Source organism: Mixophyes fleayi, chromosome 2 (assembly GCF_038048845.1).
Source record: "Mixophyes fleayi isolate aMixFle1 chromosome 2, aMixFle1.hap1, whole genome shotgun sequence".
Lineage (NCBI taxonomy): Eukaryota > Metazoa > Chordata > Amphibia > Anura > Limnodynastidae > Mixophyes > Mixophyes fleayi.
Window position 1 is genome coordinate 159,776,877 of NC_134403.1, and position 15,587 is coordinate 159,792,463.

A 15,587-nucleotide genomic window follows, 5' to 3' on the forward strand; every position below is an offset into this window, starting at 1 on the left:
CAGAGGCCTAGATCGGTTAAACCGTTTCTTGGACTCGCCAAGACCTATTCCATCAAGAAACAGAAGACACCAGTCCACGCATCCTCTTCTGTCCCTCTCGGACTCTGAAGGATCATCAGAAGAGGAGGGAGAACTCATGCATGATTCTGATTCCGCACAGGTAATAGACCTGGAGAAGTCCCACAGATATCAGGGTATTGACGACCTGGTATTGGCAGTATGTGAAGCCCTAGACCTTTTGGATCTAGAAGAACGAAAGGCTTCTGATCATGGTCTTTTTAAAAAGATTTGAAGACACGCAATCCATTTCCCTCCGTCAGCTGAGTTAACTGAGATTGCCGAAGCAGCTTGGAAACAGCCGGACTATAGATTTACTATCCCACAGAGATTCCTTGCTCTGTATCTCTTACAGGAAGAGAATCTGGCCCGTTGAGGACAGATTGCAAGTGTGGATAATCCTGTGGCACGCTTAGCTTGCCACACTACTCTACCAGTGGCAGGCACAGCAGCCCTGCAGGTGCAACTGACCGCAAAGTAGAGGGACATTTGACTGCAGGACTCGGAATTGCTCCCTCTGGCCCTTCACCTCAAGGAGGCTTCAGGATATGAGGCGCCCCAGAACGTAGCCTCTATTTCATCCTCTATATCTGCATCAGCTGTAGCATCTAGAAGAACACTCTGGTTGAGGTCCTGGGATGCAGATACTGAGTTAAAGAAATTGTTAGAAACTTTGCCTTATTCAGGTACAGTTTTATTTGGTCCTGAACTGTTGCCAAAAGTACCTGCCTTCCGGTAAATTTACCTAAATCTAGAACTCCAAGATTTGGTTCTTTTCGGCAGCCCTTTCGGGGGTCCCTTCCGGTAGAGGCAGGCCTCCAGGGCCAGACCGTTTGGGAACAGGGGTTACTCTCATAGAGGTAGGTCTTCCTACTCTTCGAGACGTCCCTCACCCAAGCCTCCAGAGAAGTCAAAATCCTAAATGTGGTCCACTCCTTCTCACGGCTGCGGGAGTGGGAGGATGTCTGCTTCTGTTCAGGGATCAGTAGATGGCGTCCTCCAAAGAGGGTTGGATTTGCGGCATCATGACAAGGGATTACACAATCAGATCTTGCAGGTCCAGCCCCTCGTCCGTTTATTTTCAACCAACCTGCCTTGGGATACGGAAAGAAGACAGGCGATGCTTCATTGTGTCGCGTCTCTTCTTTCAGCCAGAGTCATCGCCTGGTTCCTTGGAACCAGAGAGGACAGGGGTTTTATTCCATCCACTTTCTGCTTCCCAAACTGAATTGCTCATTCCGACCCATTCTTAATTTAAAGATGCTAAATCTTCACCTGCGGGTGGACAGGTTTCGCATGGAGTCTCTCTGATCTGTAATAAATGTGTTGAAAGCAGGCGAATACTTAGTGTCGATAGACATCTATCTACACGTCCCCATCTGGGAGGGACACCAGGCCCTGCTCCTCTTTATGGTAGGTACTTTCAACAACCAATTCAGGGCACTACCCTTCAGCCTCTCATCGGCACCAAGGGTGTTTACAAAAATAATGTCGGTCCTGGCGGCCTGTCTTCCATCCATGGGAGTGAGAATAGTTCCATACCTAGACAACCTGTTCATCAAGGCTTCCTCAGCCCAGCTGTTACTTCAGCACCTGGCACTTACCATCAACACCCTGGAGCGCCTCTACTGGATAATCAACCGCCACAAATCCGAGTTGGTTCCCTGCCAGAGGATGCCCTTCCTGGGACTCATAATGGATACCAGTGTACAAAAGGTATTTGTCCCAGAGGACAAGATCAAATTAGTTCAGGACACAACATCAAGAGTTCTGGCCTGCAGCAGACCATCAATGCGCCTCTGCATAAGGCTCCTAGGCAAGATGGTGTCCACCTTCGAGACACTTCCCTACGGCCGGTTTTATTCCCACTGCTTTCAGTGGGACCTCTTAAAAAATGTGATCAGGATCCCACTTGCTCTTGGACCACCATTTAATCCGGTTGTCCCCAGCGGTGCGGGTGTCTCTTTGGTGGTGGGTGGTCCAGGAACACCTGGAGATAGGCAGGTCCTTTGCCCGGTGGACCAGGATCATAGTGACCACAAGCGCCAGTTTGAAAGGGTGTGGATCTGTGATCGTCCATCTCTGGCTTCAGGGTCATTGGTCGGGTCAGGAGACTTCCTTTCCTATCAACATCTTAGAACTGAGGGCCATGTGGATGGCCCTGCAAGGGGCCCAGGCCAAACTTAGGGGGCCCCCAGTCCGTCTGCAATCCGACAATGGACTCGAAATAAAAAAATAACCTTTGATTTTAGCTAATGGAGGAGTTTGTTAGCCTCTTTTAATTGAGTATATTATGGTTGTTAAGATAGTTGTGTAGAATAAATGACACATTGTAGTAATTCAGAGGAAAACTCCATCCAAAGATACTTTCTTAAAATTTTTCCTTCTCTCACCTAGTAAGACCATGCAAATCCTTTCATGGGAAGCCCCATCGCCCCTATGGTTAATCGGTTAATAACCGGTGCTGCAACCTCTTTTGGTGTATTCCCCAGGCAGCTGCCTCTTAATAATTCAGCAATGAGTGTGAGTGACGCTACATGATTTGGTGGCTCATCCAGTCACATTGACAGCCAAGTGTGACCAAGTATAGACCAATCATAGCTGAGATGGCGTGAGTTACTGTTTAACTTCAGGAATCCTGGTGAAGAGCGACCCATAATTTTCCTAGTTGGGAGGAGGAAGAGACTTAGGGCTAGATTTACTAAGCTGCGGGTTTGAAAAAGTGGGGATGTTGCCTATAGCAACCAATCAGATTCTAGCTGTCATACTAAATAAATGAAAGATAGAATCTGATTGGTTGCTATAGGCAACTTCCCCACTTTTTCAAACCCGCAGCTTAGTAAATCTAGCCCTTAGTCACATACTGAGTTATCCATTCAAAGTACTGTTACCTTTTTTATGTATATATGTACTGTATCTATACAGTACATATTTTACATGTATTTAAAAATAATGTAATGTACCATTTGTGGCCAAAAATAGTACTCTTGTGCTTTTTCTAATAACTTACAGTTTCCTCTAAACATAAGTTGACATTGATAACAGTATTTGGTCTCCATAATTCTTTATCTGTTAGTATTACAGAACCTTTCATTCTGATGGTGCGAGTTGAAACTGTTGTACCTTGTGCCTGAAGGTCAGTTTGAATCTGGCAGCTGATTGAAGTACTTTCTCTATCATTGAAACAATCCTGCGCTGCAATCTTCCATCAGGTTTTATCTTATGGCCACGTTCAGGGAGGTGGCTACAATGCCAAGGGCTTAAAAACTCTCTGTAAACTATTGTGTGCGGTGAAAATGAGAGCATCAACATCTCTGGAATTTATTTGTAGTCTTGAGATTGTCCGTGCTTGGCTACAATCTTCTGTCTGACCTTCTTAGACAGTTCTCTGGCTTTCTTCCTTTTTCTCCATGCTCATTGCAGTACACACAGTGACACAAACAGGAGAATGAGTTCTTCTCTCTATTCAAGCTTGTTTAATGAGTGACGTTTAAATTGCTGTCACCACAGGCGCGTTCAGTTTCAAAGAGAAGGAGAATCACCTGCTTCAAATCTAATTCCTTTTAACATACTCTACAAGGTGCCATTCATTTTGTCCAGCCCATTTAAGGATTTCTGTGTTGAATAAGCTACGACTTAGTACATTTTTCTGCTTATTGTGTTCTTTTCCAAAACAAAATATACCAAAATATTGTTTCAACAATTTTGTAGAATAAATTATGCATTATTATAATAAGCTGCAAGAGTGCCAATATTTTTGGCCAAAACTGCACAACTTTCATTCATAAACTTTTTGCTTTCTATACTGTAGTGTTTGTGGGAATTTGGAGGCTTTAACCAGCTTATAACATTTTACATTTTTTTTGTGCTGCATTTTCAGAGGAAGCTGCACGATTACGTGAAGATACCATTATAATTAACACGAGGAAACAAGAACTAGAACAAGCCATCTCTCGCACAAAAGACCTGGAAGTAAATAGCTTTTATACTGTATAAAATCCTTCCAAAAAGCTTCAGGGGAAATATGAAACCAGCAACTGTGAAACAACATATATATATTTTTTTTCTTGCCTAATCATTTTTAAATTATTTGCAATCATCAAAACTAGAAGAAAATTACAAACCAATACAAGCATCAAGATAACAATTCTGTATTAACTATTATATGTTACATACAACCCATACTTTTGGGAAGGACTTCAGATCTAATTGCTTGTTATAATACAACTATCCATCAGAATATATTTGACTACTACATTTCCCTTCTAATACACAGCACTGGAAAATAATTAAAACAATTGTTAGTGTAAATGGGCCCATTTGGCTAGCTACAATTCATACAAAAAGGTCTATAATATTTCTAAAGACAACACATCAAATTCTAAAGTCTAAGGGTTATATGTTTTAGGATTGACTCCAGCTGCTGTAGCTGTTGCTCTTGTAAGCCAAATACTTGTAACTATTACACTTTCCAAGGTCCACTGGTGGTCGCGGCGTTTCAGCTACACTGACCGCAATATAAGCATGTGATCTCTGCTGGAAGGCTGCAAGCAGCGCTTCATTGTTCCATCAAGTGTCTCTGCTAAGGTCCGGAAGTTGATTGGTGATTTTCCTTGCTCAATCCCGGCCTTCAGTTCTACCTGGAGAGTCAAAAATCAGTTTTACAGCTGCACTACCACCTACAATCTACATTTTACTTGCCTACTAATTGTGGAAAAGAAAGCTTTGCAGGTTAAAACCTGTAAACTCTTGTGACATTGGACCTCCAATATGTAGGTGTCCAAGCCTTTCAGTATGACCTCATTATCATTTGTGCCTGGTCGTGTGCTCTCATGTTGCATTTCTGATCCGGTTCGTTTTAGTAACTTAGTAACATATTTGATGAGGTTGAAAAAAGACACCAGTCCATCAAATTTAACCAATATGTCCTTCCACTAAACTGAACCCAGGTCATTCTGCAATTGGTACAAACTACTGGATTATCACATGTTACTATGTGTGGGGCTAGCATAGCTTTGTCTGGCATTTCTGTACATTCATTTGACTTTGACTATTAAAAACCTGTCCACATATTGTTTATATAGTTGTACGTCTAACTAGTAATTGTTCCTTCAGGTAAAGGTGGATACCCTGACAGCTCAGTTGTCTCTAGTAACACAGCAGAATCACCACTTAACTGAGAAGCTAAAACAGATGGTGGACTATCCACTGGTAAAGGAAGAGAAGCTGGAACTTCAGGCTCAAGTCAAACTACAGAGTCAACAGCTAAAGGAACTGCAAAAAGAAAACCAACTTCTCAGAGAAAGTGAGTGACTGTTCCCTATACTGTAACTTTTAATGAGCTCATTTCTAAGGTTTAATGCATTTTATTTATACATGTGTAGTACCCTTGTCAACTGATTTGTTAAAAATTAAATTCCCTTTTAAACACTCAAACGTGTTCTTTCACCAATCCCTACATTAGTGATTGCCAACTTTAGGTCTAATGATGCCAGATTAGATATGTCGCAAGTTTTTTCATTGTGTTACTGAAAAAATCTCTAATATATAGCGCTGCGGAATCCGTGGCGCTATATAAATAAATGGTGATGATGATATGTTGAATGCTGTGTTTGAAATGTAGTGTATAAATTAACCTATTTTAAATGTAAATGAAGAAATTAGCTCTAATCCACTATGGAGTTACATACATATATTTAATATTCTGGTTTTAATTATTAGAATATTTTAACATTGGTGTGTCTCAGAAACACATACTGTATGGCAACATTTTAATGCAGAAGTTTCCATCTGAGCCTTAATTTAGAAAATGGCAAAATAATTGTTTTAAAGAAAAAAACAAGTCCTGCCACTAAGATGAGACTAGTACCGTGTTTGGTGTGTTGCATGCACTTTGTTTGCTTTGTTTTTGACAGACTAAGAGGGTGACACTGTAGCTATCAACCTAATGTCACTGGTTCCATAACTGACCTGGTGGTGATCTGTATCCGTTTCCAGGGACATTTACAAACCGCTAAATGTAAAACAACAACTCCAATGCTCTTTTGTGATGCCATATGCGTAATTTTGTGCAGCTGCACCCGGGGTTTCAGGGAAGCACATGAATTGTCAAGCACCAGTGGGGCGTCAAAAGTTTCCACTGACCAATGCAAGGACTTTACCGGTTCAATGATATTTATTTATAAAGGTGGATTAGAAGAAAAAATGCACCTATTTTTTTTTTAAATTCTTATTCTTTCCCCTACGATTATTGCGTATAGTGAAGGGTTGCTAAACCCAAAAGTGTTCAGATCAATAGGGAGAATGTCTGGGCTCAGCATAGTGCAATTCCCAGCGATTCTAGCCAGTAAAAGGGTCCAGCCAACCATTGTAACACACACAATGTGCATCCAGAAAGGTCAGTGTGTCTTGTTGAAGTTTTGCTTACAGTTGGTAACCTGCCATTACTGACCACTAGCAGACTACAAGTGTCAACTGTGCATGAACATGGTGCCCCCATTTCTAAGACAATAGTCACTGCCACCGCAAGGGTCCTTTACTGTCACCTGTTTCTCAGTAGTATGAGTAACTGCTGCAGCACCTCTGTGCTGGTCAATCTGGTTGGATCTTTTTGATGGCTGACTTGGGATCTGAATAGCTGGAGGGGTGCTGACTCAAGACTCTGGGACATGGATGAGTGTTGGCTGTTATCTGTAGGTCACAGGAACAAAACTATATAGGCACCACAGAAGAACAGAATATTTAGTTATAGTGTTTATTGTTCAGAGATAGCTCTTAAAAGAGCCATTATACACACACACATCATCACTTTAAGATAGTAAATATATTACACCTTCACGTGGAGCATTTGATCCTTTATCTACAATGTTCCACATGCATGCTAACATGCACTAACCAAGCCCCCTTTCCCTTTAACCAGACCAAACTAATTCCCTTATTTCTCACATGAATCATCCCAGACTATGCTCTTACTTTTACATTGCGCAGAGGCAGGAGTGTACTAACCGGTGTCCCCATGTTGCCAGGAAAGAGAAAGTTTAAATCTCCCAGCAAAATTAGCATCCAGGACTTGTCAGTCCAGAGTCCAGTAAAACCTCTAAGTCAAAATAGTCCAAGAGGCTGACAGCTAAACCATGGGGCTATAGTCTGGGGCTGTCGCTGTTAGAGTTCTTTGAGCTCTAATGTTCAGCTTTTGCATCTTGGGACTCCCTGGAGGCCATTTCTGCATCCAGAAGGTGCTAACAGCAGGGGCTCTGGCACTGCTGCTCTCTATTCCATGCATGGGGAACTGGAAGCTCCTATCTGGCTCCTATCCTATAGCCTGGTTCAAATTAAACCTGCCCAGCGCTGCGAGAAGACTTCCTGGTGTCTTCACTTTGCATTCCACAAACTTGAGACCACTGAAAGTAGCCTCAGCCCATCCTCTGGGCCATTTATGAACAGAGACTTTTTGGCAATCCTCTGGTTCTCCTGAATGATTTCCGGGGGCAACACAATTCCAACAGCTTTTTCCCATCTCCTCTAGAGCATCAGATTAAGTGTCATATAATTATTATAAATACATTTTCTATTTTTACACACAATTTAAACACTTTTTGTACATTAATACTCATATGATTGCTCCAGCACTATAGAAAATAAAACGTGTCCATCAGCATGTGCAGGGTTGGTTATGGACATTTTGTAATAAAAAGCCTTAAAAACACACAAAAGTACCACATGTAATAAATACATGTCCTCTCACTCCTAAGACATAAATGAAGTTAAACTGAGTAATATTTTAGGAGATGATTGGATTGGATTAAAATAATGAAATAGGTAGTTTTGGATTTTAATATGATGTTTTTCTGTTTCCATCTTTAAATGACCCTCTCTTCTCTATTGCACTTACTGACTTGGAGTAACTAATAAGGAGTTTGGAACTTGACAACTAACACATGGATTCACTGATTTCTAAACATTTAAATGAAACATACAGTTTGGTTTATTTATTTCTTAATATTAAATTTTCAGAAACATCAGCCGAGCTCTTGATTTTTCAAGAACAGCTACAAAAATTGGAGACTGCAAAAAAATTTGACCAGGATGAATTCCGAATACAGAGGGAAATCCTTGAAAAACAACTAGAACTAGAGGTAGGATGAAACCCAACATTTATGTTTCTATACTACTGAGGAGGAAAGGGATCTAGGAGTCACTATTTCAGGTGAATTAAAGGTAGGTAACCAATGTAACAAAGTAATGAGAAAGGCAAGTCAGATGCTTGGTTACATAGGGAGAGGAATTGTAGCAGAAAGAAAGAAGTAATAATGCCACTGTATAGATCACTGATACGGCCTCATCTAGAATACTGTGTTCAATTCTGGTGGCCATATATCCAGAAGGATATAAATACATTAGAGACTGTACAAAGAAGGGCAACTAAAATGGTGCATGGCCTACAGCACAAAACTTACCCAGAAAGACTAAAAGATCTTAATATGTATAGTTTGGAGCAGAGAAGGGAAAGGGGGACATGATAGAAACTTTCTAGTATATCAAGGCTTTTAACAAGGTACAGGAGAGAAACGTTCTTCAAAGGAAGAGAAGTACCAGAACACAAAGACATTCACTGAAACTGGAGGGAAGTAGGTTCAGAGGAAACTCGAGGAAAAACTAATTCAAAGAAAGGGTATTGGATAAGTGGAATAGCCTCCATCAGAGGTGGTAGAGACTAATACAGTAGCAATTTAAACATGCTTGGGATAGACATAAGGATATTGTTACAAAGAACTAAGGCTCAAATAGATTTGAGGTTACCATAGGTTAAAAAATGGTCAGACTAGATTGCCCAAGTGGTTCTTATCTGTCGTGAAATTCTATGTTTCTATTTAAGTTATTTATTATTTATAATATTTCTATTGTTTTTGTTGTTTTTAATACCCCAAGCAGGTACCAATTGCAAATAACAATGGTCTAGGTTGACTTCAATTTATTGAGACTTCCAAATTGAGTGGCAGTTTCTAGTTTTGCAGATGTAATTAAGAATTTATTTTAGGATTCATACAAATAAAGAGCCAACGTGAATTTTAATAGGAGTAGAAGTGGCAAATTAATGATGAGAACTTACCTGTGTGATTGATACCTGTCACTGATTGTATGTTGCCATTCTTTGTGTTGAATTCAACATTTTATATACTGAATCATACATTGGAAATTTGGATGCCTGCTGAGATACACTTTGTACCTTGTACCAAATTTGAGTCTACTCATTTTTAAATAACTTTTCAAAAGTCAAACAGGGACAGATACTGAATGATAACTTCAAGAAATGTTTGTTTGCTATTATTTTTAGAGACTTAGCCTGATCACTTATTCAAAATACAGATATGATAATATTGTTAGAGATGTGTTTTTTTATTATTTTATTGGAATCCAAAAAGTAAACGTCCCCTCACTGAGAGTTTTGGTGAAGTGGTGTTTTAAATTACTGTTAGCAATATTACATTTTTATAACTTCTGGAATAGTGGGGGAAATGTTGAAATTTGATGGATTATTTTTGATTCAACAACTATGAAAATATATGTTGTATTAGATTTCCTTCAAATAAGAAATATCAGGAAAATGAAAAGTTGGTTTGGCAATGTGATGCACTTTTTCAAATTTACTTAATTATTTTCTAATATTACAAAGTCAATGTGATACAAGATAACTGCCTCTAAATTGATTTCTGACATAGTCTACCCTGTATTAAATGAACTTTTGCCTCACATGACTGGTAACACCAGGCCCAGAGCTGATAATGTAATCCTTGGCATTTGCAGATTGAACGCGGTCTAGAAATGAAAGTACAGTTACTTAATCGTGAGGAATCTTCCAAAAGACTAAGTGCTCAAATAGAGCAACTGGAATATCAGCTGAGACAAACACAGCAAGGTTTGGCATTTATTATTTAAATATCCTACTTTGCGTTTTTTTCACTTTAGGGTGTAGAATGTATTATAGGCTAATATTTCCCACCTCCAGGGTAAAAGTGAAATAGTCTTGTTTATTTAAAGTCTGCATCTACATGTATGTTTACATGGAAAATGTACCACAAATTTGCCAAAGTTATATCATGAAATGGGACAGGAATTCAGGAGCTTTTTAAAGTTGGTCAGCTTCTTTTAGAAGAGAGGGGGCACTTGTAATGTGTTGAAGAAAACATTTGTTCTGTGCACAGTAAAAATGTTACAGGAAGTGTTGCATTGGAGCAGACGCTCTCACGGAGAGCTCCAGTCCAGTGGTGGTGGTAAGAAAAGGTTTATATCAAAGGTCCCAATACCGTTTGTGCCTACTGATACCATATTCTTGATGCATGCCACGAGATGGAACGCGGCTGTGAGTTGTAACTCTAGCTATAACGGAGAAGAGGAGGCAGCAGATTTAAATGGACTTCTCAGAAACCACCAACAATTGAACATTGGGACAAATTGATTAACCAAATCCTTCACAATGTAATGGTGTAATATATACGATTATGAAACTTTTGATCTATCTTTTAGCGTTCTAATTACATTTTGTGGATGATGTAAGATGAGCAAGAATCTATATTTCAAGTATTCTTAAAAATCCTCCAGCGCAGGGAGGAGAAAACTCAAATAGGATTTCTATTTCTATGAATACTTGAATTTTCTACCCCAATTGGGGCTATTATATACTGTGCTGCTTGATATCGTATGAATCCCCAATTGTAAAGCGCTACGGAATTTGCTGGCGCTATATAAATAAATGTTGATGATGATGATCCTATACTGAATTTATTGTTGTAACGCCACAATGACGCACTAAAAAACTAAATGTTTGGGAAAACAAAAATTAAAAAAAATAATAGAATGAATGGGCAGAATGCTTTCTTCAAAGGGAACCAAATTGCAACACTGGTGCTAGTTTGGGACTAGTTCAAATAATATGTCGGATAGTTTCTCAGGTGCGGCCGCAAAACGTCTATGGGATGCGAAAATGATCATATCATAGAGTGTGTTGGAAGATACCCCAGTATTAGCGGAAGTGATCCAACAGTTCAGCCCAAGTGCTAAAGATCTTTCAGTTTAACCGTTCTCGTTTTGCTGAATTGGATAGTGATCCTGTCACTTGGTTCTCTGGCCCAATGGCAGGATCAAAACATGTGTGACCAACTTTAAATGCTTCGGTTGATTACATAATTTAAAATTTTAACCAAGACATAATAAATAAAAAGCTTTTATTGAATTTCTCATTTGTTGAGTAAACCATTTGCTGTCTTTCTTCCGCTCATGTAATATTATCTGCTTCAGCATTCTTTCTTTGTAAATCACAATCTACCTGTATAATCTACTTGAACTGTTTGACATTCTGCTATATCTGATAATCACTAGAGGGTAATAACCCGCTTAAAGCAATACATCTCTCAATGATTTATTGTACCACATGATCTTTTGTTTTCTATTTTGTTTACCTTTTGTGTGACTCTTATGCTTCAGCAGCTCTTGAAAATGAAGTGTATCGCACCCCCAAGGCATCTCTGCTTGGCCACTCTGTGTTAGACTTCCCCGCCTACAAGACTGTGCGCCCTCATATTTATGTTGAAAAGCCTGTCTTCAAAAGCCAACGTTTTCTGGATTCTGTTGTTGAAACAGGTGGCATTTCAGGTCAAAAGCATGGTCACCCTGAATGGACTCGCAGCAGCTCTCCTGACTCAGATCTGGAGTTTGTGGCCAGCACCAAAGCTCGAATTAAAGACCTTGAAAAGGAAGCCGAATATTTAGAGGAGGCTTACCGTAACTATCAGCACAGAGTCATTCAGACTGCTTCCATTGAGAGCTACCCACAGACTGCTATTCCGCCAAGCAGAGGGTATTTTGGCACAAAAGCAGCCACGCCTCAGCATAAAGTCACTTTTTTAGAGGACAATCTCACTCCGCAGCAGCATATTCTCTTAAACAGGCTAAAAGCACAGAAATATGATGGGCTGTTGCCAGCGGAAGTAAATATGACCCCATCACAGACAAAGAAGTCTTCTGCCCGCAGACTGTCTTCAACTCCAGTGTCACGAACTGGAAAGAGTTACAGGGAGAGAGTCTCTTTGGAAGGTAATATGACAACAACATTCACAAGTACATACGTAAACGTCTCCGGTACTTTACAGAACTAAATATCAGAGAAGTTCTAACAATTGGATTAACTTGTATTTAGTAGCCCTTTAATGGGGTGCCAATAACTCATATTTGCTATAACTTATAGCAGCCAAAGAGACATTTGCTTTCATTAGTGTCTACCTTGCACCAGAGAGCTCAAAGACTCTATATATAATTATTTTTTATCCACAACAGATAACGATGGTTCTTACATTTCATCACACCACAGTCCAGACCACAGACTTTCTCCCATTCCTATAACCGTGCAGCTTCCCATGCTTCATTGTGATGTTACGGATGCAGGAGCCGAAATAGAGCAACTCCCCAGGTATAGAAACACCATCCAAATTATCATATGGTTATGACTTAATATAGCATTACATATGTCCTTGTCATGTATTTATATATGATTCGCACACAATCTTTCGCTTTTCCTGGAAATTTGAATCATTGGTACTCTTATTTATTAATACATTATTACCTTGGTATTACAATTACATTATCATACTTTTAATATCCTGTAAGTTGCCTACATATCATCCTCTGTATTTATCACCTGTTTTTTTTGTCCCCTTTATTTGGTATATACTATATATTTTTCCAATCATTTCATTATCATATGTACTAATACTACTTGTTCTACTTTCATGGTAATAAATACCTGTTCTGCACATAGGACTTTATTATTAACATGGTGCAGTGTGCATAAATGGTCTATAACCCCTTCCAATTAGTTTTTGCCATTTTCCTAGTAATTTTTAGAAAATGAAAGCAAACATCTGATTGGTTGTTAGGTTGCAGGACATTTAATTATTATGGCTTGTTTAGCAACACAAAGCCTTAACTATTGTGATATTATCCTTTCTTTTGCAAAAATCACAGCAATGAAGTGCATTAAAGCAGTATAAATTGCTAATTTCTGGAACTCAAATATCTTTTCACTTGTTTGAGTCCTTTGCGAAGCAGCTATCATTGTAATAGACACCAACCTATGACACCATTTGAAATTAATTGCTGGAATTGTTAGCCAGTTATCACACCTCTCATATACAGGGGTATTCTATACCTTAATGGACAGGATTGTTTACATACATATTTTATGCTTTGGGTTTAACTTTCCTTTTTTATTGTTTATATCTAAGAACATTTCATATTGTTTTAGGGACAGTTTGGACTTTTCTTTTTGGTATTGTATTAGAACAAATATATTTTATTTTAGGTACAGAATCTTGAAACATATATGTTTTTAATTGAAAAATTGTCACAGTTATAGGATCATAAAATAGGGTTGTATTTTCTAAATCAGAGGAGCACTTGAAGAATTTAAAGAGACTCCGATAGACCTCTATTGCCACCACAAAAAGATTCAGGATAAACTGGATTTCATAATTGGCATTCCCTGTACGTGTGTTCACTGTGGAGTAAATACAGGAGAAAGAGGATTGTTCATCCATATACTAAATGAAGACTCTGTAAACACAAACATTCCAGAAACTGGATGGACCAACAGTGAATGAAGTGTAGTCCACGGCGGAGCCCTAATTTGTATTAGAAACCATTATTTACCTACTAAACTGTAATTTCTTTGTTCTAGTGCTTGCCAGCCAGTTGCTGCAAGTTTGGACTTAACAGACCATTCAAAGCCTGAAATGTTACATCCGGAGGACCTGAATCACTCGGACTCATCACTACAAGGTAAAACTTTATGACTGTTTTACATGTAAAATAGCAGAAATGAACCAGAACTAGGAAGGAATTTGTAAGCAGCTGCAGCAGCTGAAGAAGTGCAGTGTATCCAGATAAGATCTGACAGCAGCCTTTCCTCCATCCATGCAAGTGCTAAAACACAGCAGTACACAATGTGTAGTCATCTCTGTATTCCTAATACAAACTATCTTTACAGTACAATACAAAGTTTTATCACAGGGAATAGACCAGAACTACAGTAAGTTAGATGAAAGTATTTCAAGTTAGTCCATATATATCCTTTTATATTTTCCATAAGTAGACTGGTCCATTGTTTTACAATTTGTAATCCTGACCTCAACCCGGCAGCTGTAATTTGTTAAGTACACTTCGTAATAGAGAGTTTCTAACGTTAGCTCTGTTTTCCACATTTTTCTTCAACCTATATGCAGCACATACAGGCCAACCCCACTGCTTAGTAATTTGTCCAAAATCATGGGGTTTCCTATCCTTTGCCTGATGTCATAGGGTGTAAAGTGTCCAGTATAAAGATGTGCTGCATTTGAGGTTTCAAGATGCGCTGGAGAGAATTTGAGACCTAAAGTAGTCGATGCTGTAAATAAGTAGCACAGGGTATACTTTTGAAGAATCTCTCTTAAGAAGATTGATGTAATTTCATTGAAGTAAAAATCTGCACTGGGACTGATATCTACCAGTGTGGAGAGCCCAATACTAGGGTCACTGCAACTAGGAAGATTACCTTCAATTTAAATGGATCAGTACGATTATGTGTGAGGTTGTCTATCCCATGTGATGCTGCATCATCTTGTCACAATAATGTTTTGTTCAGTCTTGACTTATATTAAGCACAGAGAATGAAGAAGTTGATCGTATTTACATCAATCAGGCCATGTATACGGTATAACTGAGTGCTTGCAGGATTGCAAATTGTATGTCGTACAATAGAGGTTTTGGAGGATGGTGGGGCTGCTGGTTGGACAGTCTGCTATAGAAATAAAAGATGGACAACTGGTACTGCAAGCACATGATTGGCACCCTTTTAAAGGCCTATTTCTCAAAGAATGAATGTGCATTTTCTAGTGTACTGTTGAATTAAAACCAGTGATATCATTGTCTTCTCATATGTATAAAATTACAAAGATATTTGTTTTTTTCAAGTTTTTTACATATTAAGTTCATTTTTTTCCCCTCGCTTATTATTGAATAATTCCCATTTCACTTCAACAGTTAGATTTTCCTCTGTGTAATTAAATGTTTACAGACGGACACTAGTTTCTTCACTTGCAAGGTCACTGCATTGCAATTCCCTGACCTAATAATCTGCAAAACATTTGTAGACTTAGGGGTATATTTACTAAACTGCGGGCTTGAAAAAGTGGAGATGTTGCCCATAGCAACCAAGCAGATTCTAGCTGTCATTTTGTAGAATGTACTAAATAAATGATAACTAGAATCTGATTAGTAATTCTACCTCTTAGTGATCTAACACCAGGCTATGCAGATCATTCATTTTCTGTGTTTGAATTTGTCTCTTACTCTTCGCTGGCTGGAGAAATTCCATGGAAAGACAGTCTCCTGTTTGGGTAACTTTTTAACACAGCAAACGTCATTTTCTGGCTTTCCACCTCACTTCAAAATAGTTTTGTTGGAAACATGATAAAATCCATGTTGTGCTAATCCAGACTCCT

At 39.0% G+C, this 15,587-nt stretch overlaps 1 protein-coding gene across 5 annotated transcripts in view; it reads left to right on the forward strand.

Moving 5' to 3' along the window:
* OFD1 (OFD1 centriole and centriolar satellite protein) overlaps positions 1–15,587 on the forward strand; it is a 69,810-nt gene that overhangs the window by 27,139 nt on the left and 27,084 nt on the right. For 3 of the 5 annotated variants that reach the window (XM_075194828.1, XM_075194824.1, XM_075194826.1), the window contains 7 exons: positions 3,938–4,029; positions 5,173–5,362; positions 8,071–8,192; positions 9,862–9,973; positions 11,539–12,147; positions 12,388–12,520; positions 13,787–13,887. In XM_075194828.1, coding sequence (XP_075050929.1) covers positions 3,938–4,029; positions 5,173–5,362; positions 8,071–8,192; positions 9,862–9,973; positions 11,539–12,147; positions 12,388–12,520; positions 13,787–13,887 — 1,359 coding nt within the window. The remainder of the gene's footprint in view (positions 1–3,937; positions 4,030–5,172; positions 5,363–8,070; positions 8,193–9,861; positions 9,974–11,538; positions 12,148–12,387; positions 12,521–13,786; positions 13,888–15,587) is intronic. The other 2 variants (XM_075194825.1, XM_075194827.1) reach the window with 2 other exon arrangements.